At 40.3% G+C, this 26,668-nt stretch overlaps 8 protein-coding genes and 1 long non-coding RNA gene across 11 annotated transcripts; 2 read left to right on the top strand and 7 right to left on the bottom strand.

The window, feature by feature from the left end:
* Positions 1-5,463: 5,463 nt before the first annotated feature.
* Positions 5,464-6,423, top strand: LOC108163666. The gene is made up of 2 exons (XM_017299089.2): positions 5,464-5,633; positions 5,713-6,423. The coding sequence occupies exons 1-2, from the start codon at positions 5,613-5,615 to the stop codon at positions 5,863-5,865; spliced, it is 174 nt and encodes a 57-aa protein (XP_017154578.1). The 5' UTR covers positions 5,464-5,612; the 3' UTR covers positions 5,866-6,423.
* A 1,402-nt stretch (positions 6,424-7,825) lies between these two features.
* On the bottom strand, positions 7,826-8,208 carry LOC108163665 (glycine-rich cell wall structural protein-like). Its single transcript, XM_017299088.1, has 2 exons — positions 8,150-8,208; positions 7,826-8,088 (listed from the first exon to the last, which is right to left on the bottom strand). Exons 1-2 carry the CDS (start codon positions 8,159-8,161, stop codon positions 7,903-7,905), a joined length of 198 nt encoding a protein of 65 aa, XP_017154577.1. The 5' UTR covers positions 8,162-8,208; the 3' UTR covers positions 7,826-7,902.
* A 1,341-nt stretch (positions 8,209-9,549) lies between these two features.
* Positions 9,550-10,281, bottom strand: LOC108163663. The gene is made up of 2 exons (XM_017299083.2): positions 10,179-10,281; positions 9,550-10,120 (listed from the first exon to the last, which is right to left on the bottom strand). The coding sequence occupies exons 1-2, from the start codon at positions 10,188-10,190 to the stop codon at positions 9,746-9,748; spliced, it is 387 nt and encodes a 128-aa protein (XP_017154572.1). The 5' UTR covers positions 10,191-10,281; the 3' UTR covers positions 9,550-9,745.
* Positions 10,282-10,429: 148 nt separating this feature from the next.
* On the bottom strand, positions 10,430-11,164 carry LOC108163661. The gene is made up of 2 exons (XM_017299082.2): positions 11,060-11,164; positions 10,430-10,995 (listed from the first exon to the last, which is right to left on the bottom strand). Exon 2 carries the CDS (start codon positions 10,926-10,928, stop codon positions 10,509-10,511), a length of 420 nt encoding a protein of 139 aa, XP_017154571.1. The 5' UTR covers positions 10,929-10,995; positions 11,060-11,164; the 3' UTR covers positions 10,430-10,508.
* A 2,012-nt stretch (positions 11,165-13,176) lies between these two features.
* Positions 13,177-15,207, bottom strand: LOC108163664 (glycine-rich cell wall structural protein). Of its 3 annotated transcripts, XM_017299085.2 has the most exons (3): positions 14,448-14,502; positions 13,487-13,557; positions 13,177-13,409 (listed from the first exon to the last, which is right to left on the bottom strand). In XM_017299085.2, exons 1-3 carry the CDS (start codon positions 14,485-14,487, stop codon positions 13,224-13,226), a joined length of 297 nt encoding a protein of 98 aa, XP_017154574.1. In that variant the 5' UTR covers positions 14,488-14,502; the 3' UTR covers positions 13,177-13,223. The 3 variants fall into 3 exon arrangements, with proteins under 3 accessions (XP_017154574.1, XP_017154575.1, XP_017154573.1); XM_017299086.2 differs by lacking the exons at positions 13,487-13,557; positions 14,448-14,502 and adding an exon at positions 15,108-15,160; XM_017299084.2 differs by lacking the exons at positions 13,177-13,409; positions 13,487-13,557; positions 14,448-14,502 and adding exons at positions 14,709-15,041; positions 15,108-15,207.
* Positions 15,208-16,206: 999 nt separating this feature from the next.
* LOC108163660 (protein Turandot X-like) lies at positions 16,207-16,948 on the bottom strand. The gene is made up of 2 exons (XM_033393562.1): positions 16,838-16,948; positions 16,207-16,781 (listed from the first exon to the last, which is right to left on the bottom strand). The coding sequence occupies exons 1-2, from the start codon at positions 16,858-16,860 to the stop codon at positions 16,328-16,330; spliced, it is 477 nt and encodes a 158-aa protein (XP_033249453.1). The 5' UTR covers positions 16,861-16,948; the 3' UTR covers positions 16,207-16,327.
* Positions 16,949-18,998: 2,050 nt separating this feature from the next.
* Positions 18,999-20,439, top strand: LOC108161586. Its single transcript, XR_001775481.2, has 3 exons — positions 18,999-19,317; positions 19,440-19,551; positions 19,622-20,439. It is a non-coding gene; the product is annotated as an uncharacterized LOC108161586 (long non-coding RNA).
* A 1,435-nt stretch (positions 20,440-21,874) lies between these two features.
* On the bottom strand, positions 21,875-22,695 carry LOC108161501. The gene is made up of 2 exons (XM_017295777.2): positions 22,197-22,695; positions 21,875-22,131 (listed from the first exon to the last, which is right to left on the bottom strand). Exons 1-2 carry the CDS (start codon positions 22,587-22,589, stop codon positions 21,967-21,969), a joined length of 558 nt encoding a protein of 185 aa, XP_017151266.1. The 5' UTR covers positions 22,590-22,695; the 3' UTR covers positions 21,875-21,966.
* A 593-nt stretch (positions 22,696-23,288) lies between these two features.
* Positions 23,289-24,951, bottom strand: LOC108164266 (E3 ubiquitin-protein ligase KCMF1-like). The gene has a single exon (XM_017299909.2). It carries the CDS (start codon positions 24,793-24,795, stop codon positions 23,476-23,478), a length of 1,320 nt encoding a protein of 439 aa, XP_017155398.1. The 5' UTR covers positions 24,796-24,951; the 3' UTR covers positions 23,289-23,475.
* Positions 24,952-26,668: the final 1,717 nt, after the last annotated feature.

Raw genomic sequence — 26,668 nt, 5'->3', positions numbered from 1 at the left:
ATATTTATTAAATATACAAAATATACCAAAATCGGTCGTGCCGCTTAAGGAATTTAGCGACAAACACCTTGACACGATATTTATATATATATATATATATACGTATTTACTTATATTTTATATTTAAAAACAAATAATTTCATATTTAAATTAAGTTTTTTAATTTCATATTTAAATTAAGTATTTTAATTTCATATTTTAATAATTTAAGATTTTATATTTTATTTTAAATGGTTTTTATTAAGATTAAATATGGGCCATGCTCTAAAAACTTTTAAAGTTTAAGTCAAAGTGAATTATATTTCATATAAATATGTTTTTATGTGAAGCCCGAATATTTTATTTTAATTCTTCTTACTGTTCCATTTTACCCCCCAGTGTGTGTAAACACTCCTATAATATGTTGCTACAATACAAATTAATTGGAATTCTGTTTTCTTTTTCCAGTGTATGATTTCATTATAAAAAACACTTTTGGGTAAGTGACATAATTTTATTTTGGCCACAAATTGCATTGTTACGAAATTAACCGCTACCAAAAAAATGTCACTGTATGCGCGCGTGTGCGTGTGTGTGAGGGGGGGGGGGGGGGGTCTAGAATCCAGGCGCTGCTCCTCAGAGAGCACAAGCGGACTGCTGCAAGCGGCAGCCAGAGGCAGCAACAGCAACAGCAACAACAACAAGAACAGCAAAGCACACATCCGGTGTGTCAACTGAATAATTCGTTGCATGCACAAAAGGCATGCACTCACATCCGGTTTCCTGTCATTCTTTTTTGCATGACAGACCCAGAGGCAAAGGCAATAGCAGTGGCAGTGGCACTGGCAGGGTCAGAGGGCAGGGGGCAAGTGGCAAAGGCACAAGCGGATTCGGCTAGGGGTAGGAGCAACCTCTACAGAGTGGCTAGGGCCCTGCAATTTATGTCTATGTTGCTGCTGTTGCAATTGTCTTTATGGCGTGTTTGGTATTTGTTGCAACTTTTGTTTTGAATTCCTGTGGCCTTGTCGCACGGCTCCATGAGCTTGCAGTTAAATTTATGTTGCAGCACACACAGACACACCCACACGTGCACAGGCGTAACTCTTAACGAACAATGAAATGCAACCAAAAAAAAAAAAAAAAGAATGGGTTGCGATGGGAATGTGGCAGGGGGCGGCGGCACGGGCTCATAGGTCGCGTGGGAGGTTCTCTTGCAAAAAGGAGCGTATAATCCACTGATTGCTCCCAAGGTTCAGCTTTCAACAATGAAGGACAACACACTCACACACACACGTCCTCGTGCATCCTCTGAAAGAGAAGAGAAAGGATGGCCAGACGAGAGCAAAAGCAAAAGAAGAGTGAGAAACAGGTAAGGGAAAGAGTGACGAGAAGAGAGAGAGCGTTACCATAGCTATAGAGCTGTCGGGTCATCGGATGTGCCCCTGCATGTTGGAGCTTCCTTAAGAGAGGGTACATCCACTGTCCCAGGAAGCTGTGATCCATCAGTGAAGGAATACCAGTTTCCAGAGGAGGTTTACTCTGAACACTGGGGCCTGGAAATGCATTAGGTCTGCCATCTTTAGACCCCTTCAAGTTAGAGTATTACTTCTTCGATTTCTGTGCACGGAGTGGACCAAAAAAAAGGCAAAGTTTCGGCAAAGCATCGCCGCCTCTATTCTGCCCATTCGGATCGGATCCTTTGTGTCGTCCGCTGCAACGCCGCGACGACGTGACATCGCACCTGGCCTGGACCCCGGTTGAGGCTTGAACTTTCCCATAGCCAAAGTCCCCAGCCAGCATTAATTTTGCATATGAATACGAGGACTATGGGCAACTGGATTTGTCCTTGTTGCTGCTCCTGCTTCTCCGGCATACGAGCATTCGCGTCATGTTTATTGCATGCAATAAATTTCTCCCTCCCAAAAAAAAGGGAAGCAGAAAAAAAAAAAAATCGAAGAGAAACCATCTCGGCAACCCGCTCCTCCCCTGTGTCAGCCCTGGAGTGTAACAAGGCTCTTTGCGCTCTTCTCTAATGCAAAAGGCTGTAGGGGACACGGTACGCCACCCGGGCATCAACGGACAGATAGCCGGGCAGACGGGGCTTCTAGCTCGATTTTCCCCATTAATTTTCCTTTTGAAGCCTTAGCTCTCCGCTCAATTAGCTGTCGCTGTCGGCTCATTAGCAACACGAGAGCGCGAACCGAGACCCACTGACCCCCCACCAACATCGCGGGACACGCTGAGAGCGTTTGCCAGCTGTTTATACGCAAATCCTGTAAAGGAAAAGCACACGAAAGCAACACCAAAAACAAAAAACAAAAAAGGTTTTTAATTTTCCACTTCCCCTTCGGTCTGGACACTGCCATGGGTAAATGGATGTTGTTTTTAGGTCTGTTGTGGGCCTGTGTGTGGTCAGTGGATTTTCGAAATGGTTGGGAGAGCTCTAAAGGTGGCTTAGACGACTGGCTGGAAGAGTGGGAGAGAAACAAAAAGGTTGGCAAAGAGTTTCAAAAGATACAAGAAGATATGACTATGTCAGAGGCAGAGGGGCAGGGGGCTTCGAAGGGATTCGCGGTTATTTCTCTTTCGTTTCAAATCTATGGGCAAAAATGCCTAACACCTTCTTATGCTAGCCTCTCTCAGCTCACGTAATACCCGACGCAGCATTGCATCATCCATTGCTCTCCTTCAGCATTTCCTTTTCTCTCTCTCTCTTAAATCAAAAAAATCGCCGCGCCACACTCGCCTGAGACGACTCAAGCCTCGCTCTGAGCAGAAATCCGAATGGAAGGCGTAATAGAAAACTCTACTGCGTTGTTTCTGTCCTTCTTTATTGTTCTTCTTTCTTACATCTACCAATACATTTGCGCTCATACATTTCCGAAGCGTAGAAGCGAACATTTTGCGATCAAACATGCTCGAGGGCTGTGCCGCTGTGCCGTTTGTTTGCCGGTTCGACGTGTTCGCGGTCGAACCCCGATCGCAGCTGCATTCGAACTTGTCCGTTAGTTTCGAACCTGCGCTAACCATACAAATCATGTTGCTGCTCCAGCCACTCGCTCTCTGGGCTCTCAAAAAGACTAGCGCTAGAAAGAAATAGCAATCGTTGGCTTGACAGACGGATGGACCCTCGAAAGAGAGCAGAGCATGTGGTAAAGACGACGCCTTATTCATGGTAGTAGATTCCCTTTGATCGGCAAAAAATGATGACTTTTCTGATATTTTCCTGTTTATACGTTTATTCCCTAACCAAAAAGTATACACCACATTCAAATGAAAGCAAAACCAACCACATTCCGGCCAAAAGTATGCACTCCTCCTTTGTTTTGTTTTCTAAATCATTTTCCATTTTCCCCCCGCGTGTTGCTGTTTTGGGGTTCATTAGGCAGCAGCGGAGTAAATCAAGCAGGGCTGCCAGCGTAGCAGAAAAATTAAGTACAGCACACACAGACATATCGCACACACATGGACCACCTGATGAAGGGGTAAAATAAAGTTGCAAACGCTGCATTTGTTTCTCTCTTTGGGGCTTTTTTTTGGGTGGTGGGCACTGCATTTAAGTAAAATGAATTGCTTGCAATTTATTTTTGTTGCTTATCATATAAATTGCACTCGCCTGCAAGTCATTATTTGGCACATTTGCGCTCAATGACTGCACATTGTTTCTGCTGCTGCTCCTTCAGCCAGCAGTGGCCCAGAGGAGTGTTAAATAGGAGTGACGAACCGGAAGTTTCCAGATACAACAGCACTTTCAAGTGGGCGACCAGTTGGCCTTTTTGCGCTTGACTGCATCTTTGACCTCCCACACAGATGGACACTGGGCCAGGTGGCCAGGTACTTGGTCTTGGGGCAGAGTAGAGAGGCTCTCTCTGCTACCTGTAAATGCCGCTTGAGCATATTTGCTGCAGCTTCAGAGAAATACATTTCCGGTTAACTTTTTGATATCTATGCTTTAGCCCCAATAAATTGTGAAAATAAAGGATAATCACTGAGAAGAGGAGAACGAATAATAAAGAAAGAAACTTTGGTAAATATGTACATATCCAAAGGGGGTATACGTGAATTACAAGAATTACCACTTAGAATGTGAAATGGAAATATTGTTCCGTAGGTGGTTTCAGAGCACCTCACATAAAATATATTTCCAAATAATTTCACCCACAATTGCCTTGCCTTGTTTATTTTTTGGGGGACAACCAATCTGAAATAAGTGACAAACGGCGCTCCGCCCTGGCCAACCTTTCTCTTGCTCCCCATTGAAAGGCAAACAAAGAAATACAAAAAATACCCCAGCAAGAACCAAAAACTGGGTGTAGAAATATTTTACAAATGCAATAGCAATTAAGTTGTCCGATTATTGGGTCAGATAGGAGTCTGCAACACACACACACACATATACAGAAATAGCGCAATCACATAAGCATGCAATACAAACGAGCGTACAATATACATATAGAAAAAATGTATAGAAATATATGTACACCCAGAGAAAAAAGCCCTATATATTTAGGAATGTAGGCCAATGGATTTATTTATCGTATTTATTTATTTATCATATATATACCACATTTGCCACATTTCCTACAAATTTAATATAATTTAAATTAAATATTTAACTTAACTTTTATTTCCTTCGAATCCTCGGATCACTCGCCTCGCTCGTAAGTAATGTTTTACGTTAACATTAATTTTTATTTTTTATATAATATTTTTTTTATTTTTTTATTTTTCATATTGTTTTTTTATATTTTTTTTTAAATATTTTTTTTATATATTTTTTTATTATTTATTAAAACAACTTTTTATCAGATTAATATTTAAATTAAAGTATTTAAAACCCGAATTTTTAACTTAAAGATGAGTGTGCCACTTTTCTCTCAGTGTATAGAAATATATTTAAAATAAAGTGCTTTTCGGAATGAGGCGAGCAATTGGGCAATCGATTTGTTTGGAGGCAATTGATCTTTATACAGAGAAAATGCATTGCTCTCTGTAACCGAACAGAAAATAAAAGATATTTTACGTGCAACTAGATCTCGAAAATACCATCTAAATTGTTTGATTAAGAACTGGTTTTAATTCAGGTTCACACTGTATTCCAAATGAGTTTACAGTGACTATTTTTGTTTACATTTATTTGTGTTTTGTATACCAATTCTGGAGAAAACCAACTCCAATCAGGTTTTGGTATACCGTATAGCGTATACGCGTGCGTATATGTAAATCTATAACCGATAATTTCTTGAAGAAACTTGGTTATTTGATTTTAAACATGTTTTTTGGACTTTAAAAAACGAAATTTATTAGGTTTTTTTAAGTTCATTTCGATTCTTATTCGTCATCTGTTTGTTTCTATACAAAAAAAAGTCGCTGATAGGCCCCCTTTTTTTTGGGGGCAGGCCTTAGAACTCGAAACACTAGGTATGTATAGCCGATTGATATTCAAGGGTATTTAGAACTGAGACCTCACAAAAGCTAACCCATTTTTATTGCTTATTACGAAACCCTGAACCGTATCGAGGCTGGTTCCGTTCCGTTCCGTACAGTTCCAATCGGAGCACTAGCTATATAAGCCCCATGCTTAGGTACAACCGCACGAACTTCTGTTCTCTGCGGCTTTGCGACGAAACAAAATGAATTTCAAGTGCTGCTGCGTAAGTTTGCCCCTCCACAGCAATTATATTAAGTTAATCTCATAGTTTTGACCTACGCTTCCGTGCCCCCGTCCTACAGTTGCTGTTCCTATCGCTACTGGGGCTGATGGCTGGAGCCATGGCGCGGCCAGAGCGGCACTCCAGCAACACCACTCCACACACAACCCCACTGCCATCGTGCACGCCCTGGTGTGCCGGTCAGCCTCCACCGCCGCCGGGTGCCGTCAACTAGAGATTGAGAGGTCCAACCCAACACCACGTCCAGAACCCCAGACAATCTCTTGCGATCGTAATTATTTCGTGCCATTTGCTAAAACAATTAAACTCACATAATGTCTACAAATAATTTCTCGTTTTGCTACTGCTGCTCCTTGGTTGCTACTGCTGCTTATGTTATGGTTAAGAAAACTTCAGTAATTGGTATTGGGGGTAGATTTTATTGCCTGGGAATTGGAACTTTAGCTGGTGCCTCCTGGAAGGCGAACTGCGAGAACTCATGAGAGATTTCCCATCAACCTCCGTATGGACCGCCACCATAGAAATACGGGTCCAATTGCTGCTGTTGCAACTGTTGCTGTTGCTGTTGCAGTTGCAGTTGATTCAAGCCGGCGGCAAAAGCTGGCCCATAGCCATAGCCAAAACCACCGTTAAAGTAGTCCTGGGTCTGGGGCTGCTGCTGTTGCTGTGGCCTCTGCTGTCCATAGGGTCCGTTGGGCGCAGCACCGTATACACCGTCCTCGCCGAAATACTGCGCTGAAGTCAATGACAAGGCCCCAAATATGATAGATAGCTGTGGAGAACACACAAGGAAAATTATTGAAGAAATTTTAAATTTCAAAATATGCACTTACAAAATATTTCATGCTGATGTTTCCTCCGTGAAATGCAGATGAGAAATGTTGGACTTGTTTTTGGTTCTCAAACTATTTAAATGGATATTTGGTGGTTTCAGATTGTGACCTGCTTTCGGGTAGGGATTTACTAGCAGCTGCTCCTTAAGAACAGATGGCCAACGATTGCTTGGAAAACCATATAACATAATCTACTCAGGTACCTTGGTAACCTAAGCAATAAAACAATTAACTGTGGAATAACCCTCTATGCAAATTCGCTTAAGATGATTTTATATGCCTCTCAAGTCGTTTATTTGTTTTTTGATTTATGGCATTAAAAGTAAAGCATCACCAACCTCTCTGCAGTTGCTATCGCAATAGCCAGATCCAGAAATACTAAATTGTTAAATTTCAGGTAGTTTCACTTTTCTTGTTGAGCCTCATATACCATCCGACTCATGTTTGAATTTTAGCACATGACAATGTGGATATTGTGCATAGCAGCAATCAGCACTTTCGGATGAGTTTTGAATGCGAGCCGAAAGAACGAAGCAGAGGTAAATGCTCGATATAATTGTTTGCATTGTCTGACATTTTCCTTGTAAATCCAATTGTATTTGTTATTTTCGTTACTCTCGTGCCTTTTGTGATTTAGATTCACGCAGTTGCGACATGCTCACACGCACATTTTCGTTATATCTTTTGATTGACTTTATACGTTAGATGATAGATGACTTTATACGGGTATTCCTTTTAAGTCGTTTAAAATATAGTACCACCAAAAGCTCTGCTGTTGCCATCCGAAGAGCCAAGGTCTCAAACATATTTTTTGGGGAATATCTTGAGCTAGGATGACCAGAGAGCATCCACGATATGGAATATTTATTCTGTATGAACGAAAGCGCGAGAGCTTTGCTGCTTCTACGCAAATCACAAACTCTCGGAAATTGCTCGCTCTCTCTCTCTCCCCGCGTACGGATGGATGTAGAACAGCGGTCGGCAATGCCCTGTCGTAGCTCATAGGCTCGTAGGAAAGTGCGCCGCTCACGTACACGTGTATTACCAATAAAATGTTCCTTTTTGCCTGCTGTCTACGCACACAAAAGCACTAAAAACATGCGAAAATATGCGTGCCAAACCCTGATGTAGAACGAATAACGGACGTTCATCTCTATTCGGATCTTTTCTGCTATTGTCCATGCTACATATAATTAATGCTATCTAGACTCCGTTTTAAAGGAAGTCATTGCCATTATGCTATTATTTAGGACATAGGACCACTCCTTCGTCCATTTCAGGTTAGAGGTTCCATTAGGAAATGCAAAAACCATCCCCACAATTAAATAATCCGAATTAACATACATATGTTCATATAAAACTTTTTATTAATGTCTCTTGGGGGTCTATAAAGGATAGATCTGTGAAAAATGCACGATCTAGTGATGGTGATGACCTCCACGATGTCCATGATTGCCCTTGCCATGTCCGTGATGTGAGCCACCACCACCACCGTAGTTATGTCCTCCGCCCTTCCCATGGCCACCGTGCCCATATCCTGGTCGATATCCACCTCCATATTGGGGCAAGGCCAGGGCAGCGGCCAGCAGAGCGAATAAAATAATCTATAGAAGAAATATAAATGAGTTTTTGTTGTTCAAGAATTCAGTTCTCCGATCTACTCACCAGAAACTTCATGTCGTTGGCTGATACTTTGCGAATGGTATCCTTGCAGGACCTACTTTGATCTTTATAGCAAAAAAGAGTGTGTCCGGGCCGGTACCTGGATTGAAGTTCTTCTACCTGTGGATATCCCCCTGAAAGTCCCCTTGGCCCATCTGCTTCTGCTTTTCTTTGAAGGGAATGTCATGGCTTCAAGCGAATGCCAAATGTAGATGAACTATAGAAGGTTAATGGGATGAAAAAATAATATTGGAAGCACCCCAATCTTTAAATACCAATTTGTATGCTGCCGAGCATATAAATGCATATATTTAAACAAAATTTTCAATTAATTCTATTAAATATGCTGAATTCAATAACAGGATAATCAGGGTTGTTTTGAGAACTATGTACAGGAGGACTTCCAGAATCCACCGAGCCACTTCGACTATTGTTTGGGTATGACCCTCCATTAGACGGTGGGAAAGTGGAGCCTTCTCCATTATTCTGTTGATCAATGTAATGGTAGTTGACAAAATGGCATATTGTGCCGAAAAGACAACACCTGGCCTCACCGCAAACCTGGCGACCGTTGGAAATGGTGCACATATAAGTACTAGCACCAAAAATGTTGCTCAAAATGTAGGGTCTAGACAGAGCCATGCCCACCAACGACAATAAAACAATCTGAAGGATAGATAAAGAATAAAGGAATATATTCCATGTAGTACCGTCTTCTACTCACCAAGACTTTCATTTCGATTAGCGTTTCGAATGATTTTGAATGCGATTCTGCAGCGAAATTCCATTATTTATAGCCCAAAAATCTTTATCAATCTTAAATTCTCCGAAAGGCACAGCGATAAACCCAGGCTTAAGATCATATCTGAGGTTATACCACATACAAATATCTTTACGATTTCTGTAGAAACATTTAAGATCATTTTTGGGTTGAAAGCCGCTGGCATTCGGTTGTTGGAATCAAGTCTTAGTAGTATTCTTATCAAATAATTCATAACACAAATCCCAAGGAATTGAACGGAATGTCCAAAGCTAATGGAATTCCATAATCAAAAATTATGCGAGGGCGTCCAAACATTTTGGTTTGAGACACCTGAAAGACGCTTATTAAAAGTATGCCAAAAATAATTATAATGGTTACAAAAAATAAAGGTGGATACATAGGATATTAACTATTAAATCATATTTAGGCAAAAAAAAAAAATAATAATCAGTTAACAAATTTTTTTCATAGCAATACTTTAAGGTTTCCTTTTATTTTGAGCAGACTGACATTGACTTTGAAGTAAAAATAGATATATTTTTTTATATAACATTATCCCATAATATATTCAAGTTTATTTTATTGAAAAAGGAATATTAATAATTGAAAACTAATTTTTATTCAATAAAACCGTTTTCTGTTATGTTAAATTTTACGTAGATTTGTGTACCTACTTTTATGATCAGGTGTGTATATAAACAGAAAATCTAACTACAGATGTCAAATTTTGAATGCAAATACAAAAAATATTAAAACTAAACAGTTTGTGCCTACGGATATAACGTAACAGTCCGCGATTTAGACCATATATTTAATCAAATTTTCAATTAATTGTATTAAAATTGTCCTTGATTAGGACTGAATTCAACAACTTCATAATTAGAGATTTTTTGAGGTTTAGTGCTTGGCTTTGGGGTGGTATTTCTACTGGCGGAGCCACCAAAGTCAGGAATGCTACCAGAATCACTTCTGTCTGGGAATGATCCTCCCTGAGACGGTGGGTAATCAGGTTGTCGTAGATAATCATTCTGTCCATCCACGTAACGGTAGTTAAATAAGCGGCATATAAACCGCCCGCCGTATTGAAAACACTGGGCTTCTCCGCAAACCTGGCGACCGTTGTGCATGGCGCACATTTGCCCACCACCACCATAAGATACGTAGCCCTGGGGCCTACACAGAGCCATGGCCACCAACGAAAATAAAACAATCTGAAGGATAAATAGAGGATTAAGGAATATACTCCATGTAGTACCGTATTCTACTCACCAAGACTTTCATTTCGATTAGAGTTTCGAATGATTTTGAATACCATTCTGCATCGACATCTCGTTTTTTATAGCACAGAAATCGTTATCAAAATTAAATGCTCTGGAAGACACAGCGATAAACCCAGGTTTAAGGTCATATCTGAGGTTATGGAAAATTAAAATTTCTTTACGATTTCTGTAGAAATATACATAATTATATAATACATAATATACATATTATTCTTAACAAAAGTATTGTACAATTTTTTGTTTGCTTTTCATTTAGTATATTTATAATTCGTTTATACGTGTGTGATTTTATCCTTAAAATGCGATTGACCAATATTCTTCATGGAAAATGTCTTCGGTCTGGTCTTCTAGTATCCATGATGGAAACGATGGGTATGGCCATTCTGCTGTTCGCCAAAGCCTCCTTGTGACCCATACCCATTTCCAGCACCTGGTCCAAACCCTCTTTGTCTGCCAAAGCCTTCTCTTTCTCCGCCAAAGCCTTCCCTTTGTCCACCAAAGCCTTCCCGTTGTCCTCCAAAGCCTTCTCTTTCTCCGCCAAAGCCTTCCCGTTGTCCTCCAAAGCCTTCCCGTTGTCCTCCAAAACCTTCTCTTTGTCCGCCAAAGCCTTCCCGTTGTCCTCCAAAGCCTTCCCGTTGTCCGCCAAAGCCTTCCCGTTGTCCGCCATATCCGCCTCCTTGGGCACCATAGCCGCCATTACCACCACCATATCCACCAGGACTACCATGTCCATAGCCATCACCGTAGACTCTACCAGATCTATGGGGCATGGCCAGAGCAACGGCCATCAAAGCGAATATTACAATCTACATTTAATAGAGAATTTTCAAAATTAGTTTCTTTCCACCAAAACGTTTCTATTCGACTTACTAATGGTTTCATTTTGGATGATATTTCGCAAATGAAATCATTTTTTAAACGAATTCAAACTTAAACTAAAAGACGAGTATTTGAGTGTTTCGACTGAAAGATACCTATTAATCAGAATTTAATTCTTACATCTTACCTACATTATTCTCTTTTAGACATCAAGATCAAAGAGTACTTGTTATTAAGAAAGCAAATGCCTTGAATTCCAACGAATACCTATTAAAATGCTGATAATACAAATATTCAGACACAAAAGGTCAGACTTTTTGATGTCCATTTTAGGTTTTACCCGACATAGAACTTCCACAAAACAATAAACAAAATAATTGAATTTTTGATTAGACATCAAAGAAGGCATTCCGAAAGGGTATGACCCATCCCATCAATAGACCCATCCACAAATTGTTTATAGAATTAAGAAAACAGTCTGACCAGCGTGTCATCTCTCTCTTCGTCTCCCAAGGTGGCTTAGAAGTTATGGATTATTTATATATTCACCTGTTCTGGTCCTGTCCAGCTCTCAGCAGAAAAAGGCTTCAATACTTGGGCTCGGCCTTTCTAAATGACTTTTTGGAGATGTCTACACCATGTCCCAGGAAGATCGCTAACTTTGTGAGAGCATCCGGATGAGCATCCCACAAAGCAGGAAGGGAAAGATCCCAAGCGGTATCACAATGGGCCGTAACAGGCCGAAGAGCGACTAGCAACTGCCTCTACCTAACCTAATCTAACCTATATTCAACCTATTCATTTTAAACATATTTTGCTTGTTTATTTAACACTATAATCACAATCTGTTGGTCCCATCATCTATTAGAAAAATCGAAAGTCAACAACAGTCCTTTCTACTTTTTTTTGACCATTCACTACTTAGCCAATGATTCTGCATAAATTAAAGTCGCTCCCAATATAAAGTGTTGGTGCTCCCTGCTCACTAATAAGTTAATTTCAATGGAAGTCCAATTTATTCCTTATTTATACGATTCGGGGAGAGATCGTGCACCTAAGTACCCAAGTATTTCTTAATAACTTGATTTTCCTTGAAGCTTGGCCTTTGTTTAGAGTTTCCCAGAAATCGCATTTAGCTTGAATTCACATTAAATTCCAATCTGCTGTTATCATTTCTTCAATTTGTTCGGGATTAAAAGCTGCCGTTTGTATTCCAAACGCATTCATTTCCTTAATAGCCATCGAAATGGTAAGTGGAAGGCCTAAGACATCTGTGGATTTTGAATAGATTATATTTCTTTGCAGAAAATTGTAACTATCGTCTTGGTCCTGCTGGCAGCTTCGATTACAGTGGAAGCCAGAGGATGCTGTTATATGATTTGTAGCCAAAAATCGCGAGAACAATACTATGATCCGCCAGCCACGAATCCTCCACCAGTCCGGCAGCCTGCACCGAGTCCCCCTGGTTCGAGTACGACATATCCTATCTTAGATCTCTCTGCTCGTAGATTTTGGCAAAAAAGATAATGATGTTATATGTGTGTGTGTATGTGAATCTCAGTGCAGTACTCGTAGATTCTTGTTCTTCTTGCAAAACGGGTTATCTTTTTACCAAAATTGTTTGTTAAAGTCAAGTTGAAGTAAAGTTGCTGGTATCGTAAACACAAAGTAAAATCTTTATGAGAAAATTATTCTCCGATATTAGCATTGATCTCTCTCTATCTCTTAAAAACAGTTTGTTGCTAATCAAAATCCAGTTTGTATTACCTATTATCTCTTATTGCTGATACAGAAAGACCTTTTGTATTATTTGAAATCGGATTCATTTGTTGCAATGAATTGACAGAATTATGGATTTAATTCAAAGTACTCCTACTATCGGACTGATTTCTTCTATATGTCCTGAATCACTGATGATAAAGGTGCTCAGGGGACTATGAATGAATTTTGTATAGTCGTCGAGAATAAAAGTATATTGCTTACTGTGTCAGTAGGAAGTGCCATCAGAATCGATCATCCAACCTGATCGAATCAGCAGCAGCGTGTACAAAACGATCAAATGAGGATCAAACATGTTCGGTCTTGTGCAGTTTGATTCTCTCGCTATACTCTCTCCCAGTAAGGCTTTGTTTTCTCTACCCAATTTGTACCCGAAATAATTCTAAGGATTGTATTTTTCGTAGTGTGGTTTATATATTTGATCAATCAATATTGTTTAATGTCCGCCATGTCCGGCCTGGTTGTGTCCTTGGGCGTTTCCTTGCTGGCCGTGGCCAAAACCTTGCTGGCCGCTCTGTCCGCCATGGCTTCCTGCTTGCTGGCCATGTCCCTGCTGTCCATGTCCGCCCTGGTTACCGGATCCGGCGGCCAAGACAGCAACGATCAAGGCGAAGAAAATAATCTAAACGGAGGAGAAAAAAAAGATCCTTTAGCAAACACAAACTCCTGAATCTTTGACGACATTTTCCTGAGACTTACGAAGAATTTCATGGTGATTTGATTGCTTAGACTCAAGTTCTTAACTGATTGCCAAACGGCCGGCGACGAGGCTTATATAGCAAGATTTCGAACATAACAAAATAATAAAAACAAAGATTGTTTTGCATATTATACGAGTAGACTTATTTATTTGCTATCACCTATACCGAAAGACGACCCCAAAGACTGACTCGTTTCGATGTATATTAATTTGCCGTGATTAAATGACATTTTCTATTGACAAAGATTGGACCCGTAGCCTCCACCAGATAGCGCAGGGCCAGAATTAAATTCTTTTGCACATCATTGTCTATTAGCCATCAGGGTTTTGGATTATTAAGCAGATCTCAGGCAATGTTTGCGTGTAATATTAATTCACAATCTATGAGTATTTGTTATAAGGAAAACCAATGCCTTGATCCCTATTTAAGGGTTTTTCCCCCCAACAAAATAATTTAATTTTTGATTGGGCATCAAAGAAGGCAAGCCTCTCACTTACAATTACAATGCAATATTCGTAGGTTCTGGTTCTACTTTCAATTCTTGTCATCTTATTAGATTTGTGTCTTGTGTTTCTGAATTCGCACTGGTATCGTAAGCACAAAGTAAAATGTTTATGAGGCAAATTATTCTCTATTATTAGCATTGATCTCTCTCTCTCTCTCTCTCTCTCTCTCTCTCTCTCTTTAAAACTGTTTGTGGCTTATAAAAATCCAGTTTTTCACTACCTATTATCTCTTATTGCTTATACAGAAAGACCTTTGGTATTTTTTGAAATCGGATTCATTTGTTGCAATCAATTGACAGAAGTCTATGACAGAATTATGGTTTTAATTCAAAGTACTCCTACAATCGGACTGATTTCTTCACAATTACTTATTGCCTTCTATATGTCTTGTATCACTGATCATAAAGGTGCTTGGCGGAAACTGAGTGAATTTCGCATAGGTATATTGTTTACCGTGGCAGTAGCAAGTGTTTAATCCATCAGAAAGTTGCATTTTAGTATGATCGAATCTGCTCGATCAGTGGCAGCGTGTACGTACCAGTTGCGCTCACACAAATCGAAGATCAAAAGAGGATCAAACATGTTCGGTCTGGTGCAGTTTGATGGCCGGTTCGAGGTGTTGGCAGGAACCTTTCGCTATACTCTCCCTCCCAGTAAGGCTTTTGTCTTTATACCCCATTATATAACCCGAAATAATGTTAAATATTGTATTTCTTAGTGTTTTGTTTTGTTTTGTAATTTTTTAATTAATATTGTTTAATAACGTCCGCCATGTCCGCCCTGGCCGTGTCCTTGCTGACCATGACCACCGAAACCTTGCTGGCCCTGTCCTTGCTGACCATGACCGCCGAAACCTTGCTGGCCGCCCTGTCCGCCCTGTCCGCCTCCCTGGCCGAATCCTTGCTGGCCATGTCCCTGCTGGCCGAATCCTTGCTGGCCATGTCCCTGCTGGCCGAATCCTTGCTGGCCGAAGCCTTGCTCTCTACGTCCCTGGTTACCACCGTATCCGTTGGCGAAGACAGCCACGATCAAGGCGAAGAAAATAATCTAAAAGGAGGAGAAAAAAAAAATTCTTTAGCAAACACAAAATTCTGAATCTTTCTTAAGACTTACGAAGAATTTCATGGTGATTTGATTGCTTAGACTCAAGTTCTAACTGATTGATAATCGCCGGACGACGAGGCTTTTATAGCAATACTGCGAACATAACAAATTAATAAAAACAAAGGTTGTTTATACGAGTAGATTTTTTCATTTGTTATCACCTATGTATTCCGAAAACGACCCCAAAGACTGACTCGTTTCATTGTAGATTAATTTGCCGTGATGAAATGACATTTTCTATTGACAAAGATTGGACCCATGGGGTCTCGTGACCTGCCTCTGCCATTTCGTTAATTTCTGTCGCTTTTTTACAAAACAAATCAAAACAGATTAGCCAAATGCCTTATCTTTATGTCTTAACATTTGAGTACTTGTGTGATTCAGGGATTGTATTTTATATGGCATAACTTTTGGTGATGATGTGATCTGTTTCCTCCGTAACTTTCTGATCTTTTAAGCATAATTTTTGGCAATGTCCATGCATTAAGTATTCGACAATAAAACCCCAAAAGATGCTTTATCAATCTTAGACCTTAGAAGATGCTTTAAAAAACTTGCTCTCGGTATGATCGAGTATTCTTTGGAATTGGATTTCCATAAAATACTTTTATATTTGGTGTCGAATTTTAGAGTAGATTTCTATTTATAAAAATGTGTCAAAGATACCAAATGTAACATTTACGGGTCCTTGAGGTTGACCTTAAGCTCCTCTAATACGATATATTTTACTCCAATGATTTTAGGAGCTCTTTACTCAATTCGTATTGAAGTAAAGCAGTTACCGATTAAAGAATAAGGTTTTTAAATGAGAAAAGATGACATGGGAGACCGATAAGAGAATTTTTCTGGAGTACAAGTATCAGAGAATTGCATTGAGTATGATCGAATCAGCTTCATCATCATCAACATGTTCGTTTGAGTTGTTCAGATGAAACTTAGAACTTTGGGAACGAACATGTTCGAACCAAACAGCGCGATATGTTGGTTCGATATGTGTTGGATTATACTTGTATGAAACGCAACGAACGATCGTTACCGATCGAACGATTGATCCGACTGATCCTCGTTTTCTTATCAGAGATTTTCTTTATATCTGTGTGATTCATTATTTTCTTAATCTTGTGGTTCTTTGTGTTTATTACCGATCATTCGGGAGCCACTCTGGATGTTCGCTTAATGATTGATATAGGTATATATATTATACAAAATGTATTAAACAAACAAAAAATCTAAAAATACTTTGACCTGAATATACCGCTAGTAAAAAGGCAAAAAATGAATCCAAAAATTGTAATTCTACGATTTATCTCGATTCCCATTGCTGATGAACTTCTATGACTTTCAACGACTTTCGCCAGCTCCACAACACCCTCCACTATGTACTTGGCAACAATGGGTCCAATGGTGCCCTCCCGAGAAGTTTCACCCTCCGCCAAGACGCCAGTTTGGATGGCCTCAGTGTATCGCTTTCGCAGTTCCTCAGCACGTAGTCTTTCCTCCGAGGTTAAGCCGATTTGATCTTGATAGGCGTCATAGAACTGTGCCATCTCACGTAGATTCCTTTCCTTTGTGGCTCGATTGACATCTGGATTTGAGTAGATCGCCAACAAATGGCGACCAGTGGTGCCATATTGGTCATCATCCCCTCGAGTACCAGAACATACCAGTACGATCAGAAGACAGCTGAAACGACAGACTGTATACGAGTAGCCCGAGGTTTATTTATTCACTGATGTTACCTCCAACGTATCAAATGGCCCATGGCTCGGATCTGAGAGACTCGGTTTGCGATCCGAACTATACTGGTCGTCACCAAAGGGGGATTGATTGCTTTATAGCTATGTCTGAGAGAAATGATTATATATAGATGTAGTATGGGTGTTGGTGGACTGATAAGCCGGACCTATGCACATTATATTTAACTGGAGATAGCACTGGTCCAGGGATCAGATCGAAACTAAACAAATTTCTGGGGTAAAAGATCAATGCTCTTTAATATTAATCATGTACCCTTATAGCTTCAGTATGTGTTATACTTAGCCTAGTACTAGTTTATGTTTTGTGCGGTAGAACTGAAATCCAGATCTCTATTCTATCTACTCTTCCAATATCCACGGGCGTCCATGTTCACGATTTCATAAAGATTAGACAATGGAGGATTATTGATGGTTTGAAGTTCAGGTTCTGGCGGTGCCTCTGTTGTGGAACTGCACTTGCTGCTTTGATGTCTGCTGCAATGCTTGCGACGGCTGCTGCAATGCTTGTGATGGCTGGAACGCCTGTAATGGCTGGAATGCCTGTGATGGTGGTGATGGCTGTGATGAGATGCTTCATTTATGGCCACCAACACCAACAATAAAATCAAAATTTGCTGCAAGGAACATATCATTTACTCGTTAGAAATTTTTTTTTTGTCTGAGTTCTCACTCACCTGTATTTTCATGTTGATTGATATTTCAATAATGAAAGCCAATCGAGTCGAAAGACACGCTTTTATACACGGAATCAGAGCATGAAAATGCTATCGGCAGATCAGCATTTTATGGTTTATTCGGGGAACTTTTTGGCTTATTTCTCTGAATTCCACAGAGTTCCCAAAAGTCGTCTGTGCCGATCATATACAGACAAAATTTAATTGGCGATTAATCTTTACCTTTTTATACCCGATACTCAAAATGAGTATTGGGGTATATTAGATTTGTGGTAAAAGTGGATGTGTGTAACGTCCAGAAGGAATCGTTTCCGACCCCATAAAGTATATATATTCTTGATCAGCATCAATAACCGAGTCGATTGAGCCCTGTCTGTCTGTCCGTCTGTCCGTCCGTCCGTCTGTCCGTCCCTATTAGCGCCTAGTGCTCAAAGACTATAAGAGCTAGAGCAACGATGTTTTGGATCCAGACTTCTGTGATATGTCGCTGCTACAAAAATATTTTAAAACTTCGCCCCGCCCACTTCCGCCCCCACAAAGGACGAAAATCTGTGGCATCCACAATTTTAAAGATACGAGAAAACCAAAAACGCAGAATCGTAGAGAATGACCATATCCTTTAGACTGCGGAATCTGAATTGGATCGTATTATTATTATAGCCAGCATCAAGAAAACAATTTCATTTTTTCTCGCCCTGTCTCTCTCTAACACACACGTAGCATAGGCGGCTTTGCTTAGAGTAAAACATTAGCGCCTAGATCTCAGAGACTAGAAAAGCTAGAGCAACCAAATTTGGTATCCACACTCCTAATATATCGGACCGAGACGAGTTTGTTTCAAAATTTCGCCACACCCCCTTCCGCCCCCGCAAAGGACGAAAATCTGGGGATATTCACAAATCTCAGAGACTATTAAGGCTAGAGTTACCAAATTTGGTATCCGCTCTTCTGTTAGATCTCTCTATAAAACGTATATCTCAAAATTTCGCCCCACCCCTTTCCGCCCCCACAAAGGACGAAAATCTGTTGCATCCACAATATTGAGGATACGAGAAAACTAAAAACGCAGAATCATAGATATCGACCATATCTATCAGATTGCTGAATCTGGATCAGATCAGATAATTTTTATAGCCAATAGGAACAAATCAATTTGCAGTGGCTACGCAGCGCCCGACGTCACGCTCAGACTGATTTTCTGTCTCTCTCGCACGCACTCTTTGTCGTGTCGTTTAATATTAGCGGCGTCTGCCGGAGGAGAGCCATACTGACTTAGTATCGGGTATAACCGTAGAGTTGCGGTGTCCGCAGCAACTCACAACGTTCCCCCTCGTTTTTTTTAGCGCACTTGATGCCCCATAATCTCGTCGTCATGGTATCAGGGACTACGGCACTCATACTTTCAAGTATTTTCCACGTCAGTTTCCATACCCTGCTTTCTTCTGTCATATTTTATTTTTTGAATATATTTTTTTCTTTAGAGGACTCAAGACAAGTATTTGGTTTTTTTAAATTACTTCATAGTTGTTCTGTTTTTAATTCAGTTTTAAAACAATTTCTGATTATTCAGAAGCCAAGAAGAAATTTCGGCCATTATGTACTTGCTTATCGGCTGAAAGTCCCAATGATATATATCCTTTATGTTTTATAAAAAGATAAGATTGATTGGATTGTCCCATAATATCATTTTCAAGGGCGTAATAATACAAGCTTCGATTCCATTGAATTTGGTCAGCTACTATATTATCTTCAGGAACCAAAAAGTAATAATATACCTCTAGGATCACTGTGAGTATCGGGTATACTAATTTATCAACGCGTATTCATGAGATCGTCTTCTAATCCTTGGGTTTTTGCCATTTTTACGAACAAATTATATTTCTACTCGATTTTGCAAAAATTATGGTCAGTTTTATGCGGTTATCAGTTTTTAGTGAATTAAACTATGAACTCGTGAGAAATATTCCAAGAAACCTTATCGGTGTTGACATAGCTGATGCCGAAACCGAAATGAAATTAATGGTAAGCCTTGTTGACTCAAGACAGACTTAAATTGTTTATTAAAACAATATTTAAAAATATGTTTCTGCAGCGGATTCTACTAGTTTATGCCTTGATGGTGACCATTGGAACTTTGGAAGGACCTATCAGGAACAGGACTTTAGATTCAGGCAAGACTGGGGCGCAAGGCCCTTAAATGGGCAGTATGTTGCAAGAACATGCTGTTGTAGTCATAATTGGGTAACTTGGCCTATATTTGGATGATACCCATGGGTAGTAATCTCAGCAATCTCTGGAGGATATCCCTTCGGAGCAACATGCACTATTTGCGGAGGAACAACTATTCCGAGATCACAGCCACCACCCAGTGCTGGACCCAGTGCCGCACCATCCACAGTCACACCATTGCCTTCTATTTCTTGCACACATATTTTCCTGTTTCCAATCTATATTTGCAACTCCTCCAATCAATATTCAAGAATCTATAGTTTAAGAGAGTATCTAGGATACTGTCAAAGTAAGGCTTTCTTTTCGTATTTTGCATTCTCCAACTATGACAAAAGTCGGCCATGAAAAGCACGGCTACCGCACAGTTTGCGAAATTGCCAATCTAGCTCCACTCAATTCAAAATTTCATGTCAGAGTCTGCTAAAGCTTTTGTGTGGTATCGATTCCTAATACCTCACTGAGTATGAAAGTAATTGCCGCTCTGTGTTGCTCTCATATTTCTTGCAGCTTGTTAAAAAAGCTAAAGTGAACAACTTTTGGCCCCTTTTTTGTAAGCAAAAGTTTTTTAAAGTAAAAAATCAAAGCTTAGCCTAAATTGATTGTGTTCTATCAATTTATACGCTTTTAGCAATTTGTTAAAAATGTGTATACGAGTATGACGTTGAATTACATGTGTTAATTTAAAATAGCTGTGGAAGTTGACCTTTGGAAAGTGTCTGGTTTAAAAAAGTTATTTCCTTGTTGTTGTTGTTTATAACCATTCTCAAAGATCTGCCTATGGCTGCCGAAAGTAATAGTAATTTAATTTTTAGAACATGTCCATCTCAAGGCGAATAATTTGTTCCTGTTTGGTACAACCAAAAGGTCGCTATTCCGGTTGAGAATTTTATATTTTAAATGTTTAATAATTATGATTATTCCCAAGAACAAGACAAAGAGGGATATAAGTATTCGTTCTGCAAAAATGGAAAAAAATGTAATAGAACATTTTTGAGAAGTATAATTTGCAGTGGTCAGAGGGCAACTGTCCAGTTGGAAGACCATCAAAAGATTTTGCAGGTTGTTTATTAAAAACCAAATTAAACAAAGCTAAATCTTTTGGCTAACAAAGCATCGAAGGAAGAACGTGCTTGTACAAAGGTGGGGAGAGAAATGCTTCCAAAGTTGTATTATTGTTTAATTCAGATGAAGAGTTTGTGGCAAAAACAATAAAATGTGCTGGCAGTGATCCCAAACGTCCTGAGGAGGCTTTGGCGATTTGTGTAGATGGGCGCTTCATATATAAGCTTGTGGAGGAGAAAACTAAATCTCACAACGCAAATATTTTTCCAAGCTACGATTTATTGAGAACAGCAAAAGTAAAGTGTTAGCCGAATGATATAAAAGTCTGGGCTTATTTGGCAAGATTTAATTGTAGCTGTTGCTTCCAGAAGATAGAAAAAGAAGAGATGAGATCTTCAATTAAGACAATACTTTAGCTATTTGGCATTCGTGTATTACCATTTCCATTTTCATTTGCTACAAGTACCCAAATGGTAAATGTAAATCCCCCACGGAAATCCATTTATTTTAATATTTTATGCATTCATTTAATTCTTCAAAGCAAATCAAGACAGGGACAGCGTACAACGGGCAAGAAAACACAACAAATTGCAAACATTAAAAACTGTAAGCTTTTGCTGCTGGCTGCCGGAAAATCCCCCGCAACAAAAGCTGCCGAGCAGCGTTTTCCCAGCGTTTTAAGTGGCAATCGTTTTAATTAGTTCGCAGTCGCGTCTTGCCTCCGCCCCTTGGCATTGCCATCAAAAGATTTATGCAAACGCATCAGCTGCTGGGAAATTATTCGAGGGGATAGCAGCTTATACAGTTTTCTCCACTAAATTGCAGCAAGCAAACGGACGCTTCATCAATCTCCTTAAGCTTTGAGCAACCACACGACTGTTCGAGTAATGCTTGAGCACTGCTTTTGGCTTAAATTAACTTCAAATTCGTTAGGCCATTTCGCGTATTAGAAGTAATACAGAGACTTAATTTCGTTAGGGATTCAAATGATGTAAATTGGTGGGAAAATTAAAATTTATCGGCTCAGTCTTAAGGTCTTGTTGTTATTTATTGTAATTAATGATTTACAAAAAAAAAAAAAAAAAACTTATCGAAACATTGCTGTACACTGCGAATTTCGAAAGTAGCCTAAAATCGAAAAATATACTAGCTTATTGCCTTGAGACCGTTCGAAGTCCATTTGGCAGAGGGATCTTTGGCCGTGGCTTGGTACATAATTATGGAGCCATCTTCAAACTCTTTCATGGCGAAAAAAGATTTCCCCGGTACCATCCAGACACACTGTTCTTTAGAGTCGCTGTCCTTGGGGTACTGCAAGACGGATTACCCCCCCCCCATCAGTAATCCCAAACGTCGGTGGATTGGATGACACTTACCCACTTCTTGTATAGTTCCAGCGGTTGATTTAGCTGCGTCCATCTTAGTGCCTTGAGATAAAATTTCAAAAATATATTTACGTTCTTTTTTATTTCCAAAGAGTATGACTTATTTAGCCTTGAGACGTTTTCGAGCTGGGTCCGGCAGCATTTCTGGTCCCTTGGATGGACCAGCGTCTGGCATATTGCTTGAGCCTGGCGACGCATGTGCTCAAATTCCAGGTCCAACAGTTTGGCCAATTCGGTTTCGTTCAAATCATCCGGCTTCTGTTCCGACTTTCGTTCCGACTTTTGTTCCGACTTCTGTTCCCGCTTTTGTTTGCGCTTGTCTTCGCGCTTGTCCTCGCGCTTGTCTTCGCGCCTCTCGGACTCGGCTCCCATGCAACAATCCATTTTAGAAGGAGTATAAATAGGAAACGAAAATTTTGTATTTGATAACTGCTGAGAATTTTGATCGACTAACTTTGAATTTCTGTTCGTTTCGGGTATATGGGAATTTTGAAACAGAGTTTACTACTCTTATATAGTGTTTAGTTTTTTGTTCAGTTTTACACAAATTTCTGAGTACTTAGAAACCAAGAAGAAATCTCGAGAAATATGTAATTGCTTATCGGCTGAAAGATCCAATGATACATATGTTTTATGTTTTAAAAAAAGTAAAGTATATTGGACTCTCCCATTATATCATTTTCAAACATAAAATGGAATATATTTTATAAAAAATTTTCCCAAACGGTTGGACCAATTCGTCGTCTTTTGCGAGCAGCCATACCAAAGGACATATAAAATATATTGTATAATTTACATAAACCATATGATCATAAATACTGACTACGTAAATTAGTGGCGCGGCAAACAACGTTCCCCCTCGTTTAGTGATGTGATTGTTATATGACAAAACTATCTAAAACCAACGATAGTTCAGGGCTGGCATAGATAGCGCCGCGACAGTGACCTACCAAATGCTACGATGGTTTTCCACCATTAGTATTTAGATGCACGTATATTGTATTTCTAATGCCGTTCTCATATATTTAGTATATGAAGATGATAATCGGCTGTGATCGTAAACCACAATTAAATATATTTGCTTTGTTAGGATTTATTCTGAGCTAGAATCCTAGTTTCAAAAATCCTATATAATTTCATAAAGACCGAAAAAGAATCTGTATTAACTTCAATATCACAATAAATTTCAAGTGTTTTGTGCAAAGGGAACGCAGAAAAATCATTAAAAAAAAGAAAACAGTAATAGCCATTAAATGTCAGGAGGTTGGCTTCAATCTAAAGGCTCCTGATTAATTTCATCCACTTGGGTCTCATCTGTAGTTGCGCCCATCAGTTCAATGAACTGCTTTATGGCTGAGCTATTACAATCATTCGTCTGAAAAGCCATAAAGGCCTGGGTCCAGGGTATGGCCATCAATGACATGACCTTGGATATCTTCGGCTCTAGATCCTTTCCAGTTTTGAGGGGAGTCAGATTCTTTTCAGCTACCATGGGCTCTAGAACCTTTCCAGTTTTCAGGGGCTCCTCTGTCTCCGATTGATTTGGCTCGATGGTTTCGATTGACTCTGTTTCGGACAGCTTCAAGTCCAATGTATCGTCAATTGGCTCTTTCTCCGGCAGGTCCAAATGCTTATCACACATCATCGAGAGGAGTATCTGTTCGGTAAAGAGTGCCTGTTTCTCCCGGGTCTTGCTAGCTTTTGCAGAAATCTTCCATTGCTTTTCCTGGCCAGCCATCCATTTTGTTAGTAGAAAACGATCTGTCTTAGGGCGGCGTTCTTTTTTCGGTTTCTCTGGGTGTGCAACCACCGGAATGATTGGAGTGCTTGGAGACGAACTGGTTCTTCCAGTAGGGTTCAAAGTTGATTCATTACTCCCCGTCATGTTGGCAATTTCTTCGTCGGAATAAAGACTGCGTAGATTATTCAACAAGTCGTTGCTTATTTGCACATTGGACAGATCGAGAAATGTATCATCTGTAGCGAATTGTCCGGTATTAACCATTTGCGCGTAGGCAGCATTCTGTTGCTGGTGCTGCTGCTGCAGCAGACGCGTGTGATTCCGTCGTCGTAGTCGTCTCGAACTAGTGGCAGCCTCTGGCGGTAGTGCGGGCAGCGGTGGCGTATCCGGCTCCAGTAAATTTGCATAGTCAATGTGATTGGTCAGTAGATGACGTGATAGATTCTGCATTGTTCTCAGATTAGCTGCCGGCGCGCAGGCACACATGGGGCACACCACATAGCTGTCGTCCTCGCTGTGCAGTCCGTACACATGCTGGATGAGGCCCTTGGCCGTATAGCCCATTACCTTGCAATACGGACAGGTGTAGCAGTTCGACATGTGCAATTGTTCCACGGCATCGCTGTCACTCGCCAGCTCTGGAACTGACTGCGGTTCCAGCAGAATCAGCTGCATGGGATGATCCATCAGATGGTGCTCGGTCTGGACACATTGATCGTAGCAGTCCCCGCACAGGTCGTAGTTGCGGCAACGCAGACAGCGGTATCTGCGGCCAGGGAACTCGTGTCGCTGACACCCATCGCATAGGACATGTCGATGACCCATTGTGGCCATTTCGCCTTGAGGCATTGTACGTACAGCAATCACCAGATCTTGGGGCTTCAATATGTCCAGTATATTTGTATTGCAGCAAAGATGTGGGCTAAATCATTAAATAATTATCGAAATACTAGGCAATATGGTTTTGAATTTCTATAGAAACGGTAACGAGCGACTGACATTAAATGTAGGGCTACTAGAGAAATGGAATTTCCTTTTTTTTTTTTTAAATGATACAACAAAATTACTCTCTCACAGTTAAAACCTAAAAGTGATCTTGCATTACTGGCATTTACTCAATGAGAGAGCACCATAACTGTATCTCTCTCTCTTTCGCACTTTTTTTCCCTTTTACCGCTAGTGAGTAAATTTTGTCCGTATTACCACTGGAAATGTAATTACTTAAATACATAGAGTTATCCTTTCAATTAAATTAAAAATTTAATTTATGAATTTCATTTCTAGCTCTTTGTTCAAATATCATTCATTTCGTGGCTTACTTTATTTAGAATAGCGTTAATTGAACATTTTTATGTACATATATTTGGTGCAATTAACCTGATGTTTGCCGTGTGAATGTGGCTTAACCCTTTGCTGCCCGGAGACATTTGAGAACAAATACTCCAATCACTAAGAAGATCCAGCATGTTCGAGCCAACATTCCATTGAGGTGTTTGGCGGTTCGATGTGTTCAAACGATCAAACCCCCCGAGTGACTCGAACTTTGAACACGTTCGTTTCGAACCTACGCCAAGCCTACGCTAGACCTACGATTCTGCAAATTCCGAGTACATGATCGGCTTCACCCAAAAACTGATATTGTTTTGTTTCTGCAACTATCGCTTGAAAATCTCACTTCCATGGAAATGTGTATATGAACTCCAATTAAATATTGCCCGTGGCACTAATGGGTTAAAAACCATCGTATGCTCTCATTTTATGGCTCTCTCTCCCTCTGTTTGCCGTGTGGTCGTCTGACTGTGGTTCCCGTTTCCAACTCTCTCTCACTCTTGCGCTTTCCTTTCCCCTTGACTCCCTGCCTGTGCCTCTTGTTCTCTTTCAATTTCCATTCCCTGCCGCTCTCGTTGCGCGGCAATTGTAATGCCCGTCTTCCGGTTTCCTGCACCTTGCCTGGTGTACCCTTTCCGGCCATCGTTTCTGGCCAACTATTCCGAGATATGGTAAGACTAGAGCGGCTCCTCTGCTCACATTTTCTGCATTGGTGTTGGTAATTATTTTATAGAGTGTTGCAGACGGGAGCCGTTAGCTCCTCCTCCTCCACCCACACTCTGTGTGTGTGTGTGTGTGTGTGTGTGTGGGGGGGGGGGGGGGGGAAACTTATGTTTACCAAGTGCGAAAGTGGAAACGTGCTGCAAACATGAAGTTCTTGTGCACCCACTGCCATACCCCAATCTCTGTGCCCCTCCTGCAGCTCCTGCATGTTGTACGCTTTATAATAGGATTTGAATACAATGGCATTGTAATGAAATGTGCAGCAAACGATGGGTTGCAAGTCGAGTTTTGTGGTTGCCTCTCTGGGAAGATGCTTCTGCTGCCTTCTCTGTCCATTGGCCAGAGTACAAGCCAAACAGCTGTTCCGCTTTTGTCTGCCCGTTTTGGCCGTGTAATTCCAGTTGGTAATTAAAAGTAAAGCAAAAGGCAAACAGCAGCAAAAGCAGCACACATTAAATGACCATTTTACACGTGCATGTATATGCCACTTCCTCCACCGTATCCTCCACCGTCTTCCAAGTGCCTTAACATTGGTTTTTATTCGAAAGCAGGGGGAAAGAAATGAACACTTTGGGCTGGCTCCTAAAGTTCCATAATTGCATTAATCCCATTCATTAGCTGTACTAAAATATTTTCCTTCCTTCTGTGTAGGAGCTAGAGTGTGCCTTTA

The sequence above is a fragment of the Drosophila miranda genome, chromosome 4 (genome assembly GCF_003369915.1).
Source record: "Drosophila miranda strain MSH22 chromosome 4, D.miranda_PacBio2.1, whole genome shotgun sequence".
Taxonomy (NCBI): Eukaryota; Metazoa; Arthropoda; class Insecta; order Diptera; family Drosophilidae; genus Drosophila; species Drosophila miranda.
This window is presented reverse-complemented; position numbering and strand designations above follow the sequence as displayed.